Here is a 17,144-nt window from a genome sequence, read left to right as displayed (position 1 = left end):
TCCAGATAGGGCTTCCTTCTGCAGTGTTCTGAGTGCCCTCAACTCCCATTGGCTTAAATACAAGGAGCTCATTGCTTTGCAGGACTGGGCTTCTTGTGAAAGGAACAGTCCCACACTGAACTTAGGCTGACCAGACAGCAAGTGTGAAAAATCGGGGCAGGGGTGGGGGGGTAATAGGAGCCTATATAAGAAAAAGCCCCAAATATTGTGACTGTCCCTATAAAATCGAGACATCTGGTTGCCCTAACTGAACCAGAGGGGGGTGGGTAGGGGAGATCAGATGGCACCCAAGAGGTATTTTCCTTCTCTGGTTTCTATTATGGAAGTTATGTATTTGTGCCAAGTGCCAGAATGAGCCAACTTCCAAAGCAAGGCCATCACTGGTGACAGGTAAACTCTGATGTGAAGGAATCGGAACTAGTTTCCATCCAACTGCCAAACTGGTTCAACAACTGGAAGAACAACTCTGCGGTCTCCTGAGTAACCAGAAAATAGTTGAAGTATTACAAGTTCTTATAATCACTGAATAGTACAGTTGGCGGGATTTGGAAACCAGTTCCTGCCACCTACAGCTAGTTCCCACACTACATGTGTCACAAATTGATACTTTTCCGGCTCACTGCCCCCCAGGAGACTCTAGGGCTGATCTAAGAATACCTTGCAGATCATCCAAGGATCTCCAAGCACTTGACAAATCTAAGCCTCCCAACCCTGCCACAGAAGTAAAGGAGGATACCCAGAAATCACAGAATTCTGCATCACACTAAAGCCCAATTCTGAAACAGCAAACGTCAAGTTGTGGCCCAGCAACATGCCACTTAAGTCATCTCGTAAAATTCCACTCAGAAGTGAGTATGAGCGAAACACATTTAAAGTTACCCCAATAAATTAAAAATTAACAAAACAAATTTTTGTTCATTAATTTACTGGGATAATTTTGTGTTAATTTTCAATTTACTGGGGTAGTTTTAAAATATTGCTCAATTCATCCTCAAGTGCCCTACTATCATGACATGGGCTAGGCTGCATCCTCTCTCAATCCACATACTCCACTGTCAACAGCAGAGACTTTTCAAAACCAGACCCATCATTCCTGACAGGTGTGTGAGTCTGAGACAAGAGGACCATCACAAAGAGGATCTCCCAAAGGACTGGATGGAACGTATATATGACAAGCTCCAACCCTGAACTGTAACAAGATAAAAGAACCCTTCACAAAACCTAGGGACCATCAGACAAAGAAAATGAAAAAGAACTTGGCAGATTGGTTCAGGGATCAGCCTTGACACTTACAGATCCATATCTGTAAGTGTTAGTTTAGTTCCATTTTAGTCTTTGGGGGTACTTCCCCCACACTAACAGGTGCAGAGGGATAATATGATTTTCATTAGTGTACATCTAGGACCTGGAATCCACCCAGGATTAAATTCCTAGCACTTTATGTTAAAAAAAAATCAAATTCGTTTTAGCTCTCTAAAATTCTCTAAAACTGGATAGAAAAAGGGCTAAGAACCCCATACACAGCTTTGGCATATATTGCTGGAGGTAGTTAGGGGTGGGTGGGTGGTTGTGTGCATATGTCCTTCTTTCTCTCTCTCAGAAGGGGCCATCTCACACTGGGATGGAGTGCGTCTACTGGTCAGAGGTGGGAATCGAGTGGCAGGACTCAAGTTCTATTCCTGGCTTTACACTGATGTATGTGTGGCTTATGGCATGTCACCTTGTCTGTGCATATTCATTTAGCCATCTGTAAAATGCAGATAATACTCATTTGGCTCAAGGCTCCAACGCTTAATGTCTGCCAAGTGCTTGGAAATCCTCTGATGAAAGGGCATTATAGAAGTACAAACTGTTACTGGTATCTGGCCCCTTACCATGCACAGATCTGTAATGGGAGGCTGTTAGCTGCAAGGTCATAGGCATAGTGGCCCATAAAACTACTGCACCTTCCATTTGTGTTTAAAAAGTCAGCTTGAGTCCAGAAACCTGGAGTGGCAAGTTTGATTCCCAGCCCAGTCAATGGAACAAAACATATTTGCAGGGTCATCATATGAAGAGGTAGAAGTTTATTGGAATATAAACATTCAGATAACATGTAAGATAGAAAAACCCAACAACAACATATACAGACACTTGTTGGAAGCAGACGTCTGAGGTATTTATCCACTGCCTAGGCTATCACATTTTTTTTTAAATAGGTAACAAAACTAGTAGCAAGGCTGCTGCTGTTCAGTTAAAATGTCTTCTTGTTTGAATCCATTTGGAGATCAATCATACGCAGCAACCAAAGGACTGTGTGACACATTCACATTTGTTCCAGGAGCTGATTGCTAACAGCTCCGCCTGTGCAGTTTGAGGCTTGTTTCTGAGCTGGACTCCATCCTTTCCATCTTCATGTACTACCAGAAAACACTAGTATCGAATGTAAGAGGACAGGAGGTGGCTCTCTGTGTGGACCTGGTTTGGAAACCAGACAGCACGTCTGCACCCACTTCATTCTGAAAACAGCGCTTGGCTGCTGCTGCTGGCCCACTGCACCTTTGCCTCCAGATGGCCCCTTTTGGCTGCTTGTTGCGAAACCCTAATTGCTCTGGAGTTTCAAGGTGATTAGACAAACTGCAAAACGGAACACTTCACACCAGGAACAGTCCTTCCTGCAATATCAAAACCCCTGAGTGCCATACAATCTTCAACATTCTGAGTTAAATGGATTGGAGCTGAGGAGACACGCCCCCACTCCCAGCCCTCCACCCTGTATCTGCTGCTGGTTTCTATACCTCTGTCCCTAAAACCTGGCAGCTCAGCAGGAATATCTGGATCTAAGCAAAATGTGCATCAAGCCAAGTGCTAGTATCAAGCTCAGGCTAGGGAAAGGGTTAGTATTCACAGTCTGAATGGCTGATCCTTGTAGCCAGCTAATGAGAGAATAGTTTATTGTTGCAGCTTATTTTACTGAGGTATCTGTTACACGTCCCAACTTTATTCTTTCCCTGAATTTGATAAAAAACAATCTGTTAGTTCCTGTCTATTTCCAGACTAGCTGTGTAAAGCTTATAAACATTAATACTCTAGTAGTGTCAAAGCAGTTTATCGGTTCAGTGATTCGAGTAGCTTTCTGTGCAAGAAAACACAATGGTAGCACGTGATACGCAAGCAAAACACCCAATATTAACCTCTGCTCCCCAGGACAAGAGAATAAAGCATAAGGAAAAATAGGTATCCCCTAGCCCTATCCTTGGGAAATAATCCCCACCCCCACCCCCAAAAAAGAAACAGGACAATTATAAAGATCCCCCGACTCTGGAAAAAATCTCAGAGTTTGAGACAATGAAATGCCCTGGAGGTCTGCAAAATTCACAAATGCATCAGGGCCAAAGTCTGGTCCCCACAAATGCGTGGGTGCATACAGCTTCCACTGAAGGCAATAGGAGAGAGGACGCCCCAAGGCAGAACCTGCCTCAGGACAGGTGCATTATAAATAATTTGACTGCCTGTTAAAAAGAAGTCACAGTGTCTGCTAATGAGACCAGCTAAGCCGTATAATATAAACTAATACACACGGGCAGGGGAGCGTCCTACAGCAGGTGCCTCCTGAGGCCTAAAACGCCACCACAGGCCAGATCCACTCTTACTGGAGCATCAAGTTGGGGGAAAAGCTTGTCCATTGCAGGGCTTTATTGCTGATGAACTCAACCAGCAAGTGATTCTTGTTCACCATCAAGCCTGACTGACTGTGAGGGATGGGTGTACTTAGTTTTAAATTGAAATTATTCGAAGCACATTCATTAAATTTGTATATGCAAATCAGACCTGGCCCTTGGGCTTCTAAGTCTCCAGCCTGGCCTTTACTGTTCAGTGTCTGGTCACCTGTTCTATGGTACATGCTCCTTCCATGAGTGGTAATGGATCATATCACAAAGAAGCAGAGAATTCTGGGACTAAGGGGATGTGCCGGTGCCCACAAAGGCACTGCTGCTGCTGCTTCTGGGGGACAGGGCTCCCTTTCTGAAGCTGTGATACGTTACACAGTAGATATAAAGATGGAGCATCACGGTTCTCTTGCAATATTTCACCAGGAGAGAAATTACCATTTCACCAGCCAGTTAGGACACCCTTCCTCTTGGAGCCATCCGCAGTGATTGTTACACTGGCGTTATTTATTGGTTAGCCACCTATCATTGGGAAAATATTCTTTTAAACAATTTGTTATAAAGTTACCTCCAGTTTTTTATAATGGGCCTGATCCAAAGTCTACTGAAGTCAGTGGAAAAACTCCCTATTAATCATAGAATATCAGGGTTGGAAGGGACCTCAGGAGGTCATCTAGTCCAACCCCCTACTCAAAGCAGGACCAATCCCCAATTTTTGCCCCCGATCCCTAAATGGCCCCCTCAAGGATTGAACTCACAATCCTGGGTTTAGCAGGCCAATGCTCAAACCACTGAGCTATCCCTCCCCCTGGAGGGATTAGCTTCAGTGGGCTTTGGATCAGGCCCAGTGTGCATCCCCCACTCTGAGGTTAAATGCTGTTGACATTAGAAGGTGCTTTGTTCACAGTTCGGAGCTTGCTCCAACAGCCTGACCCGAGACTGGCTCCCAAAGCGGTACCTTACAATTTCAGTACAGAGAACCTCGGATCAGTTTATAAGCTCTTACTTAAATGCACTTTCGGACTACGGGGAGGCATCTGTGACACTTATGGGCTGGAGAGGGGGTAAAATGTGCAATGGCTTAATTTCCAGCTGTGCAGGCAAGCTGACTTAAGGTAAGTTATCCTAGTATTACAGTCCATCAAACCTCTTAATGCAGTTTGATCTTGCCACAAGGTGTTGGGTGTTCTAACAATGTCACTAAGCTGTTCGGTTGCCCCTGGGCTGAATTTTCATCTCAAACTAATTTTACACTGGCTTCAATTGAGTTAACTCATAATTTACATCCAGATTTTAAATCCTTGCCTTCAGAGGGCTGTAATACCAATCTGATAAGATGGTTCTGTCCCATCTACACAGGCAAGAGCCAACTGAGTGATAACATGGCTAGGTGACTGTTAGGCCATCCCCCAACACTGACTGCTTGCCTGTAGAGCAGAGAACCCCTTAGACTCTTTAGACACCGAGAGCAGAACTGGGCTAGTTATGACCATGTGATGCGTGGCTGTTGCTAACAGGGACTGTTGCCTTAGAACTATGATAGAAAACTGTCCAATAGATTGCTGAGGGGGATCAGTCTGCAGCAGGACTCTCTGAAAAACCACTGCCCAAAGAAACTGTGCTAGAACCCTGCGAGCAATAACCTTTCACACACATGGTGGGAGCTAGCACGGCTCTGTTCCAAGTACAGACAGATCTGAAAGGGCACTGCACGCTGCGTGTTTCAGTGGGTAACATGACAGCCCAACAGACCATGCTATAACAAACTAATTTCAAGCCAGCTGATCATCTTGCCTGTGAAGAGAGTTACAGTGTCGATTAGACTTATGTTACCAAATTGTATTTCAACCCCCTAAATATGGGGATGGTTGCAGAGTTTGGTAACACAGGCCTTTACAACATAAGTGAAAGCAGAACCCAGAACACATTCCAGTATTTAGGTCCTGTCTGCTCCATGAAAAGCTACCACAATGCACCATTTGGGTACAATACAGTAGCACACAACATGGTTTGGTCTCATCGCATAAATGGGACTCAGGTGTATTTTTATCTGTGTGACCGAATCCTACCGGTAAAATCCAAAGCTGCAGCACAATTCAGGTGTTTGGTCCTGCCCACACTGGAAGAGTGAACTGTACTTTAACACATCAGGAGGCCTAGCAAAATCTGTAGTGTAGACAGGATTGTTATCTTCAAAGCTGTTCTAATAAAACTTGCTAAAGATAAGCCCAGTACTAGATCACAGAGTTCTGTAACACACATTGGGACCACTTGAACCCCACTGGGGACACCCCACCGTTCACTCTGAGGGGAAATCCTGAAACTCAAGCCAGCCTGAGAAATAAATCTGCCCTGTTTTCCTTCTCTACCTGCATCTGTCCTCCTCTATTGCCCTGTCCGCATGCCCAGCTCCTGGGTCAATGCTGCTGGAACTGTCTCCAGGCTATGCTAAGGACAGGGAAGCCACCTGCTCCTTCACTCAGCTTTGTTGTCTTTGGTGCTACAATAAAAAATAAAAATTAAAAACAAAGTCAGCAAAACACATATAAAAACAAGCTTTAAGATATGCCAATACTTCCTGAAGAGGTAACGCAATAACAAGTCCATATCTGAGGTATTTCATCTGCTCAAAAGAACCTGACTCAGGCCTGCACGATGGAAGAGACATCACCAGGGCGGGGGCGGGAGCGGGAAGGCTCAGATCCACAGACTGTGAGAACATCACCAGGGCAGGGAAGAACCTGACCTATGTGCTGCGGGAGGGGAGAGGACAGCACGGGCGCCTGTGTGCGGGGAGTGCAAAAGCAAGGAGCTGGGTCAATGGAAGTGAGCCGAGGAACTAACTTGGCTGACAAAGGAGGAATGATGGACTAAAGCAGCCCTAGCTCCCCACATCGGGAATTTACTGGGAATGGGGGGAGATTTTCTTCCCTCTCTCTGCAACTAGAGGCCCATGTCCTCATTCAACTGGGATGCACCCATGGGGAGCTGTCTCAGGTCCGGCTCTTCTGTCCCTTTAGCCCAGGTGAGCCTCGTGATCGATGGCTGTGATTTGGAGTATGCTGCAAGATACCTGGCAAGAGCCCAACTGAAAAAAGTGTGTATTACATGAATAGACACACACACAGAGCTCAGCAGATTGCCAGCATCACCTCGTATCTCCTTTGGGTGACAGTGGCCCGCAGCTGATGTGTCTGTGTGGGGACAGGATGGAGAGGCTAATGAAACACACAGGAGAGGAAGCGCTGCACGAAATCACCATTTGGTGCAAACCCAGTTCTATCAAGGGCCAAGGAGCTAGAACTAGGAGCAAAGGGATGACATCAAGCAACAGAAAAGTCAGGATGACTATCAAGATAAAGGCTGCAGTGGTGAGTTTATTTAGCCTGTCCAATGCTCCCCCAAGGGAAGCAGTGCAAGGGCCATTGGTGGGGCATTTAAAACTAGGCGGGGCAAAGGCCTGGAAAAAACAGTAGGGTCCAGGTTTGCACTGGCCATGGGAGACGACTAGCTGGACTAAAGACCGTACCCATCTCGGTGTATCAGATACAGAGGTGGGAGAGTCCTCCGTGTGCTGCCAGGACCGTAGAGAGGTAGATGCCAAAGGAGGAAGAAGTCATGCAAGTCTCCTGTGAATCCAGCATTAGTGACCATTTGTCCTTCAGCCTAGTCTAACACACAGGAGACAGCATCAGGAGGCTGATCACAGTGGAGACAGAATGGACGACTAGATGAGACTTGCTCGCTATCAACCTGCACAACTCCTCTGCAAGCGACCGCAAGAGGGAACAAATACAAGGTGAAAAGAGACCAAAGTTGCTCTGGGCGTAGGATTGTCAATACACTATGTTATATTAGGGAAGTCCACGCAGCTGTTGATTAGAGAATAGGAACCCTTCCCTCACCCCAATTACTACCTCCTTGCTCCTTCCGCCTGCCATGATGATGTCTCAGTCATCTGCAAACCCACAGCCTCTAGAGACAATCCCTGATTGAAAAATGCCGCATGCCCCCTTCCCTTCGCCCCAACCCCCCAGCAGGAACACAGTCAAACCTGAAAAAATAATAAAAAAAAGCTGGACAAACAGGCAATGCAAACTCGCCAGCACAGAAGGTTTCATCGTCTGGCCATTGACCAACCGCAGAGCAGGTTCCTTGAGATGAGGTAATCTGTGCGACTCCTTCCTGGCTCGCTCTCTGCCTTGAACGGAGAGGGCAAAGCTGCCTGAGGCTAATGAGAGAGAGAGCCCGCTCCCCCATCCGTCAGAGAGACCAGCTGGTTGAGGGCTCTGCGCTGGGGGTGCCCCTGGACGAGGTTGGGCTAGGAGAGCAGTGGGAGCTGCTGCTGCTACTGCAGGTGCTTTGGGTGCTGGATCCTGCAATTAGATGGACGACGGGCTTCTGGGCAAACAGAACTCCTGCAGGACAGAGATGGATTTGGAACCGGGTTACTGGGACACCAGAATAACATAGTGCTTAAGGAGAAGCAACTGGCTAGCCCAGACCTATGTACATGGCTGGAGAGGAGAAGAGTCTACCAACCCCAGAGATTTTAGAACAGGGCTCAGGGAATTCTACCAGCGAGAGTTAGCCCAATCCAATCAAGCAGGTTCAGGATGCTGCAGCAACAGTGCAACTGGAACGAATACAGCAGAACTTGCTTAGAACAAAGGCTGGTAGAGTGATGCTTTGCTTGAAAATCCCCAACAGCTTCGATGCCGTTTTCAATGCACTTTCGCTCCGCTAGAACTGAGTTCCACTGAGCTACGCCACTGGGAATGCAGCACTCTGCACCCACCTAGAGAAGTGTTAAATGTGGCCTTCAGAGGGGATCACCACCCAGCTGAGCAGGAGTGAGGAATGTAAAGAGAAATTGACACTCCTCAGAAGGGGGCGAAGAGAAGCTAGTCTGGTTAAAGCTGCTTCTCAGCAGGAGGAAAGAGAGATTCCAAAAGTTCCCCTTCACTCAGGGCTGGCGGTATCTCCTATAGCAGCAAGGGATGAAAGGCAGCCCTGGTACCACACTCAGGGTGAAGGTAGGGAGGGATGTCTTGCCAGATAGTTCTTTCTCGCATTACAGTGAAAATGCTGCTTGTACAGAAGCTCTGCAATCAAAACTACTTCACTCTATGGGTGTGTCTAACCTGCAATCAGGAGATGCGGTTGCAGCACACGTAGACAGACTTGAACTAGCTTTGATCTAGCTAGCTCGAACAACAATATAGTGAAAGCGTGGCTGCATGGGCTAACCCCACCCACCCAGAACCCTGCGTATGCACTTGAGCCGCCACAGCCTCGGCTGCCATGGCTTCATGGATATCGTTACTCAAGCTTGCTTTGGCCTCGCTAGACCCAATATAGCTCAGGTATGTCTACACAGGCTGCAATCACATCTCCTGACTGAAGTGCAGATGTACCCTCAGGCAGAGGGCCAGTGTACACAGAGATCATATCCGAAAACTGGGCAAAGTGATCAGAATATCTATAAACAGCACACACAAAGGCGGAATCGCCAAGCAGTAGCATTTAGAAGGATCTCGAATATATTAAAAAAAACATAAGAAGGGGCCATCTTGACAGAGCGATGCAGAGGACTGTGGAAAAGCAGCTCCTGTGTCAACTCAAGGCTCTCTCAAAGCAACGAAAGTTTTGGGTTTTGTGTTTGGCAAATTTATATCCATTAAAAGTATCCTGCATTCAAACAAGAGCTGCTTTCCCCTGCTGCACCACTGCTCTGGGCAGCTGTTGCTTTCTCACCAGCATAGATTGTGCCGTTAATCTCCACAGACATGTTAATACTCCCAATGCCGCTGGGTGACAAATGCAACGCTGCCGCCGCCGCCGCAGCATCTGGTTTATCTTCTGTTGGGGAAAGGAGAGTTGTGAGTTAGGTTGCGCTGGGTCTCCACTGCACTACCCAGGGACAATCTAGTGCTTAGAGGGTCCTTCTTTCACCTCCCCTCTGCAGTGAAAACTGAACCAAGCCCTCCCTGCCCCCCAGTCCCACAAGGCTGACTCATGAACGGGTGGCCTGCTTTGTGGGGGGAAGGACTCTGAAATTTGGAAGTACATCGCTCCCGCCTGCCGGCCGTGAAGTACACTGGACTGCTTACAATCAGCTTCTATTAAATGACAGGATTTCAAGAAAAGCAGAATGCAGGAAAGTGTTATGTAAGGTTTCCCCATACAGCTCTGTCAGTACACCCCCTCACGCCCAGAGCAGCGAGTCAGAGGGTGCTGAATGGAGAAAAAGGCTTTTGTAAATGTGAAGAGCTGTCTGACGTTTGACAATACTAAACTTGTTTCGCTTGTGACCACTGCCAGATCCCAACCCTGGCCCTTCAGAGGTAACTGGTTAGAAACCCACTGATTATTTGATACATAGGTAGCATGTAGCTTTATTCAGCTTCATTCTGAAACCTCCACTGCTCTCTCGGCTCTCGCCTGAGCCTGAATATCTACACTGCAGTTGTACAGCCCCGCAGTTCAAGCCTGAGTCAGCTGCCACAGGCCAGCTGTGGGTGTGTGCCAGTGTTTTATTGCAATGTAGACATACCCTCAGTTAGCAATGGCTAGGCTGAAGTACCGCTGCCTGCCAGCTGAGGGAGCAAAATCTTCTGAAATACCAGACTCAGGAGAGGAATAAGAGACAGAAAGAGACATTGGTCACCTTTAGAACAGGTCACACCTCGTCCTCCCTTGATGAACATACCTGGGGACCCCTTTTTAAGCTGCTGCACTAGAAACTAGATACATTACAATTTTGTGATATCTGTGGAAAAAGACATGGGATTGTTCCCCCATCACCCGGCTTTGTGGGACATTCCCTGGCCCTAAAATCCTGATCAGGGTTTGTGAAGCAGCAGCATCACATCACAATGACCTCTCACAACGAGGTGCTGGCTTTGTGTCAGTGTGCAAATGCCAGGTAAGGACAGAAGAGCTTTTCCTGTGGAAATGCACAAGGGTGACACCTCAGACTGAAATCTTCTGTGAAAATCTTACACGTTTTTCCAGTTCCCATCTGATGTTGCATTCCTTCTGGGATATCATGGCTGCTGTCTCAGCAAGGACTGCTATTGACATAACTAGTATTTAACCCAAGAGTGGTTCTTAAGATAATAGTAACAATCCCTAGCTCTTCTATAATGTTTTTCATCAGTAGATTTCAAATCACTTTACAAAGGAGGTCAGTATAATTATTTCCATTTTACAGATGGGGAAACTGAGACAAAGAAAGAAAAAGTGAATTTGCTCAAGGTCATCCAGTGGCAGAGCCAGAAATAGAAACCGTCTCCCTTGAATCCAGTCCAGTGGTCTATCTACTAGGCCACATTGCCTCCATCAGCGTGTTTTTAGGTGTAGAGGCTACAACTGCATCTTAATGCCAGAAGCAGTGCGAGGAGAGATAAGGGAAGGACATTAGCAAGGTGGAGAGGATTTAAGGCATACCACAAAGTTTGCCCTTCCTCTCACACACTATTCCTTTTTAAGGAAGTTTAAGTGTGAAATTTAAGTAGGTCCACAGTCTTAGGGAAGCAAAATCTTGGTCCAACTGAAGCTAGTGACAACGCTTCCATCAGCTTCAGTAGGACCAAGATCTGACCTCATGCCACATGTATTTCCCTCAACCAGAGCTTCACACTGCAGCACTGCTCCTGTTGAATAAAGCGCAATGGCCAGCAGAACAACCCTTTCCCTTCCCCCACTCAACGTCAACCCTTTGTGGCCTAGTGTCTGCCTCAGAAGGTGCAATTAGATGGAGTTTGAGCTCTTTAATTTAAATGGATCAAAACGTTTGAAGAAGAGAAAACAGCTGTTGGACTGAAATCTTCTGAGACACTGCTGGCTTCACTCTCCATCTAACTGCAGCCCCCAGGGCAGATAGGTGGAAGTGCTGTGCTGTTTAATCAGCTTTGGAAGTCACATTAAAATTACATTGATTCTGACAAGTGACCTTTAAGGATGGAATCTCCACTTACCCAGTACTTTCAGTGGTAGTTTCCCCGGCCATGAGTGTGGCTTACACTCAAACCTCTAACTCAGCCTGCAGGGGCCTGGAGGCTATGATTTGGGGCAGTCACCTCCCAACAGAATGCCAGGGGCTTTTCCCTGGAGGCTGGGAGCAAGGCAGTGGCATATTAATCTATACTAAGGAGAAGCAGGGTCCTCTCTCCTTGGAAGCAGTTACTGGCAATACCATTGCTAGCCCCAACCTTATCTGAGATGTCATGTGACCCTTTAAAAAACCCCAGACTCAACTCTGGATAATAAGTAGGGCCCTCAAGCAACAAATGCAGATCTTCATCCAGCTTACTCCCCACCTATGACCTGGGCTTCCTACACACTGTATACCCATGACATCCTAGCTGCCTTCTCCAATCTGTATATGAAAAGCTGCTGCCTTTAGTGACAGGGAAGCTAAGAGGTGGTGCCACACCTTAGTCTCCAAGACAGGTGCAGCAAAGGGAAGTTAGGGAATTCATGCCCTGCGGCAGCACATTGGCACTAGAATCAGAACAGACCAGGGTAAGGTACTCTGGCTGATGGGCTGGGTGGGCGCACCCAAAAGAGTGGGATAGGTTGCATAAGTGCAAGGGTGCCACTGCCTAAAGTCCTGCACTGAGGTGAAGCCCACATACCCAGGGTTTAAAGAAAGACTTCCTCTCTTTGGGGTGCTCACTCCAGCACACAAACCCCCCCTCATTTAGCATGGGAGCCTCCTCACCCCTGCCATTGATTTTGATCTTCATGGGGATCTGCCGTGCCACGCTGAACAGGTTGCGCTGAAGTGCCTGCTGGACAAGCCGCTGCTCCTCCTCTGTCATCCGTGAGAGTTTCTTCTCCGGCGGCTCTCCAGCCTCCAGCCTCTCCCGCAGCTGTTCCAAAGTGGCCGTCCTTGCTGCTACAGTTGCCTGTTGGTTAGCCAAGGTCATTGGCATGGCAATGCGATTTGGCATGGACACAGTCAGAGGGATGCCATCGCCTAGAAAAGCAATCAGTCACTCAAGCTCTGCACAGAGTTTCCCAGTGCAAGCATTTAGCTTTTGAAGCCCAGTGTGGAAGGGGGACAATGGGACAACAATGCTGCTCTGAGGAACCAAACACTACTAGTCCATTTCATGGCAGCCTGTGGCCTGTTCCCACTGTACGGGACTGTTTCTACCAACATCAGCTCACACTTCCAGGGCACTGAAATCCCCCCACCATTCCCAAATGGAACTGCTACCCCTCAAACAGAATTACCTTCCTTGCTCTCTTTGCTGGAGTAATCTTAACTCCATTTTGGTGTAGTCTGCCTGGCCTAGATCCTCAAAGGTATTTAGGCTCCTAATAGCCACTGAAACCAATGAACATCAGGAGCCTGAATCCTTTGAGGATCTGGGCTTCTGAAACTCCTTCGGAGACTCGCACTAAAGTGAGCAGATGAGACACCCCCTGCCCTTTCTTTTTTCCTCTGAAATTTACCAGAATATTTCCGATCCGCCCCCAAGATGGGGTGGCTGCTTATTTTCACAACCTCTAATAACATCACTCACACTTCCTAACAGGATTTAGCACTTCTATCACAGTTTTGACCTTCACACAACTAACAAAGATTAGCTAATTAATCTCCACCACATTGCTGGGAATTACCCACCATTTTACAGATGGGGAACTAGGGATGCAGACAGGTTAAGTAACTTGCCTACGGCAGCAGAGGAAGTCAGACCTGGAGCTGGGTCTAGATCCCCAGTAACTCCTGGTTGATCCCAGTCCTGTCCTCATTCCTCTGTCCTTCCCTCTCTCATCCTGCTTTGCAGTCCTGGGTGATTAGTCAGTATCAGTGACAATGCTGCCGCTACTGACGCAGCGCATACGTAAACTGGTTAACCTGGAGCTTGATGGCTCTGTATCCCTGAGCCATCCAAGTCCTCTCACTGTCCCCAGACTTTCTTTTACCCAAGTTTGGCCGGACATTGAAACTGAATTTCACCCACTGCCTACTCCCCCCACAGACATTCTCTGTCCTGCACAGAGGTCAATAGCAGACCTTTCCTGAGAGCTGCCGCTGGAGAGAGACGGGAGTTGCTGGTTCCACTGCCTGGGGTCAGGCCGATGATCGGGAAGCGGATCTTTGGAGGAGACAGGAGGGAAGGAGGCCCTGTGGTGGTGGGTGAATAACTAAACAAGGAGGAGCTGTAGCTGGGCCGTCTGCCTTCCCGCCTGTTGCCATCAATCGCAGCCTGCAGCTCAGCAGGAGAGCTAAGGGACTTCTTCTCACATTCGTAGGCATATAAGTACTTCATATACCTGAGAGAAACACATGGAGAGGGGAGATCAAAGCAAGTGTACTCAGCAGCACCTGAAAAAAGTAGATTATGGGAATTCTCATGGTACTAAGCATTGCTCAGGAGTGCTTGCAGGACTGGGCCCTTTGAAGACCTAACTCTGCCAACCACTATTCATTTTTGCTTTGCGGTCTTATGCTTAGTCTGCCGCCAGCTGTGTAGTTTGGGTGTCAGGTGTCGTTTTCAAACAGATGACTTTCATGGACTCATAGTCCAGCCTTTGCAGAGGACAGCACCGTACTACATGATGCTACACGTGTAACTTTAAGGAAGTTGAAAGAAAGTGTGTGACATAATATTGTCTTTAAGAAATTATGCATGGTCATACAATTAAAGACCATAATTTGAATGCTTATGCACAAAGGGAAGAGTTAAGGGATCAATTCTAACTTTCAAATTGCTTGACTCGAGTGATAAGCTGTACAACCATAATTGTCTCTTGGTTTTGCCCCCCTCTCCTGGAATTTCTTTGGTGGGTTTTAGGGTTTGTTCTAAGTAAATTATGTAGAAAAAAAAATAAAATAGAGCAGGCACCTCACTCTCTGAGACAGCAAAGCTCTTCTGATTGGAAGAAAATTGACATAAGCAACGTGAATTCCCTTATCTGAACTTACGTGACTAGATTACTGGTACCTCCTTGGCCCAAGCAACTGAGGAGGGAGATGCTTTCCTGAATGGCCATAGGGAGGGTCACCGGAGAAATTCTCCTTTCTCTGAGCCCAAAGAATTGCCAAGCTCCCAAGGTGCATCAGAGGAGGGCTCCCACCTAGGCAACTGATCTAGTGCACATTAGGGGTCCCTAGCCCTTTTGCGCCTTCAGAAGGATAGGGGCCAAAGCTCCCATGCAGCCCTTGCCAGAAGCCAATTTATTTAGTCACAGACCTAGTTATAGATTTAAGGGATGACTTGATTACAGTCTCTAAATATCTACATGGGGAACAAATATTTATCAGCAGGCTCTTCAGTCTAGCAGAACACAATCTAATGGCTGGGAGATGAAGCTGAACAAATTCAGGATAGAAATAAGGTGTTCTTTTTTAGCAATGAGAGTCATTAACCACTGGAACAACTTACCAAAGGCTGTGGTGGATTCTCCATCACTGACAATTTTTAAATCATGACCTAAAAGCTCAGCTCTAGGAATTATTTGGGGCAGTTCTCTGGCCTGTGTTATACAGGGGGTTAGACCAGATGATTACAGTGATCCCTTCTGGCCTTGGAATCTATGAATCTACACCTTCAGTATATTTTTCACTATGTTCCTAAATTAGTTGCACAGGGTCCAGCAGCACCTTCTTTCTCTGTGTGCTTTAAGAACATGGTGAAAAATCCCATATTAACTGTACTAGGCATGAGATTTTTAAACCTGGGCACAACTAAATTTGACTGAACACTCACAAGTACTTATCCTCACTGAGAGCTGTTTTCATGCCACATTTCAACTTTCTATACCCAGCTGTTTTGACTGTTTGAAAAAACGTAATAAAACCCCCAAACTCTCCTTGTATTCAAAAGAGGCCAAACACGTTTTGTCCAAGCTTTAAAAAAAAAAAAAAAATCACTTTGGGAAGAGGCCACACCTGGAAAAGTGTAGTGAAAAGGCACATTCCACGAACTCCCAAGCTATGGAGAAGCAGTTTAGAATGAAAAGACTTTACTACTCTCCTGCTCCAGTGATAAGACCACCACACAGCTCTTATACAGCACTTTTCATGAGTAGATCTCAAAGCACACTCCAAAGGAGGTCAGTATCACTATTTTCATTTTACAGATGGGGAATTGTTTTTTACCCTTCTATAGAGCCTTTTCCAAGGCTCTCAAAGCACTTTAGGAACATCAGTGAAATATGTGAGTATCTCCATTTTACAGAATGAGAAACTGAGGGATGGACAGGTCACATAATGAATTTGGGACAGAGCTGGGAATCCCCGAGTCCTGATTCCCAGTGCCCTGCTCAAGTCACTGAACCACACTGTCTCTTAGCCTGAACAAAAATGTTAGGAGCCACCTCTGCCTGCCTCCATGTTGCCAGTTCTATTCCTCTCTCCCCAGGTTTAGTGCTATCCTATCTAATCTATATTAAGTATTTATGGGGCTGGGAGCAATTACCACAATATCTAGGTGTTAAAACACAAGTTGGAAACTCAGAAGACTATTTGATTATTATTATTTATAATGTTTATTGCACTAGTATCTTAGGCCAACCATGAATGGGCCCTCATCATGCTAGGCACTGCACAAACACAAAGCAGTAGATGCTCCATGCCCCAAAGCTTACAATCTACCAGACCAGACACAGGGTGGGGGAAAGGGTAACCATGTGATTGCAACAAATGGCATGGTCGTTCCATGATTATTACTTTTGGAGGGGTGGAGGTTGATTTAGTTTGGAAGGGATCAGCTAAAGAGAAAGACAATTGAAGAGAGAGGGATCACTGAAGAGAAAGGAGGTGAGGGGGCAGAGCAGGGGGAAAGAAGGTAAGAGGGGTTGGTGTGGCACGAAGCTGAGGTGAAGAGACTGTGGGGAACAAGGTGGAGGAAGGTCGAAACAAACAACCAATCAGGTCCATTCTTGCCATAGAAGGGGACAATTTGCTTATTTCTTTCCCCTCATCCCCCCTCTTCTTTCTCCTCTCTACTTTTCCCCCTCCCCACTTCCTACTGTTGCATGCAGGAGGGCTCTATACTTACTGGGTCCGAAGTGTAAACGCTGCACTGGTGATGGAGGTGGGCAGGTTAAGGCCTTTGGTGATCTCCCGCCATATCTTCTTGTTTATGATTTCCACCAGCCCCCCTTTCTCAGTCACCAGTTTGTAGAGCATATAGAGATCCAGGATCTGCTTCGCCATGATGGGGATCCGATTGATGGGAGTTCCTGCAATATCACAACAGGATGGCAGGGAGGGGATCATGGAGACAGAAAATGAGGACAAGAAAACAGTCAGGCAGGTTGGAGCTATTGATCTTCCCGCTAATGAGAAATGAAGGCAATCTTGTTTGTAACCTGACCAGAATGCGCTCTGTAGGCAAGAAAATGAGAGCGACTTAGCTACACACCAAGTCCTGTTCATGGAAAATCCTTTCCTGCAGGCAAAAGCAATTACCAGACAAATCAAAACATGCAGCTAGGCAGCAACTTGTGGAATAGGCAAACTCAGGGGAG

At 46.8% G+C, this 17,144-nt stretch overlaps 1 protein-coding gene across 1 annotated transcript in view; it reads right to left on the bottom strand.

Annotated features, from left to right (window-relative positions):
* Positions 1 to 2,051: 2,051 nt before the first annotated feature.
* ARID3B (AT-rich interaction domain 3B) overlaps positions 2,052 to 17,144 on the bottom strand; it is a 47,767-nt gene continuing 32,674 nt past the window's right edge. Inside the window, exons 5-9 of the mRNA XM_037911839.2 lie at positions 16,673 to 16,856; positions 13,684 to 13,943; positions 12,379 to 12,636; positions 9,408 to 9,512; positions 2,052 to 8,068 (exon numbers count right to left, since the gene is read on the bottom strand). Of these exons, the coding sequence (XP_037767767.1) occupies positions 7,914 to 8,068; positions 9,408 to 9,512; positions 12,379 to 12,636; positions 13,684 to 13,943; positions 16,673 to 16,856 (962 nt within the window). The 3' untranslated portion in view covers positions 2,052 to 7,913. The remainder of the gene's footprint in view (positions 8,069 to 9,407; positions 9,513 to 12,378; positions 12,637 to 13,683; positions 13,944 to 16,672; positions 16,857 to 17,144) is intronic.

The sequence above is a fragment of the Chelonia mydas genome, chromosome 10, assembly GCF_015237465.2.
Source record: "Chelonia mydas isolate rCheMyd1 chromosome 10, rCheMyd1.pri.v2, whole genome shotgun sequence".
NCBI lineage: Eukaryota > Metazoa > Chordata > Testudines > Cheloniidae > Chelonia > Chelonia mydas.
Note: the sequence above shows the minus strand (reverse complement) of the source record. Positions and strands in the feature narration are given on the sequence as shown.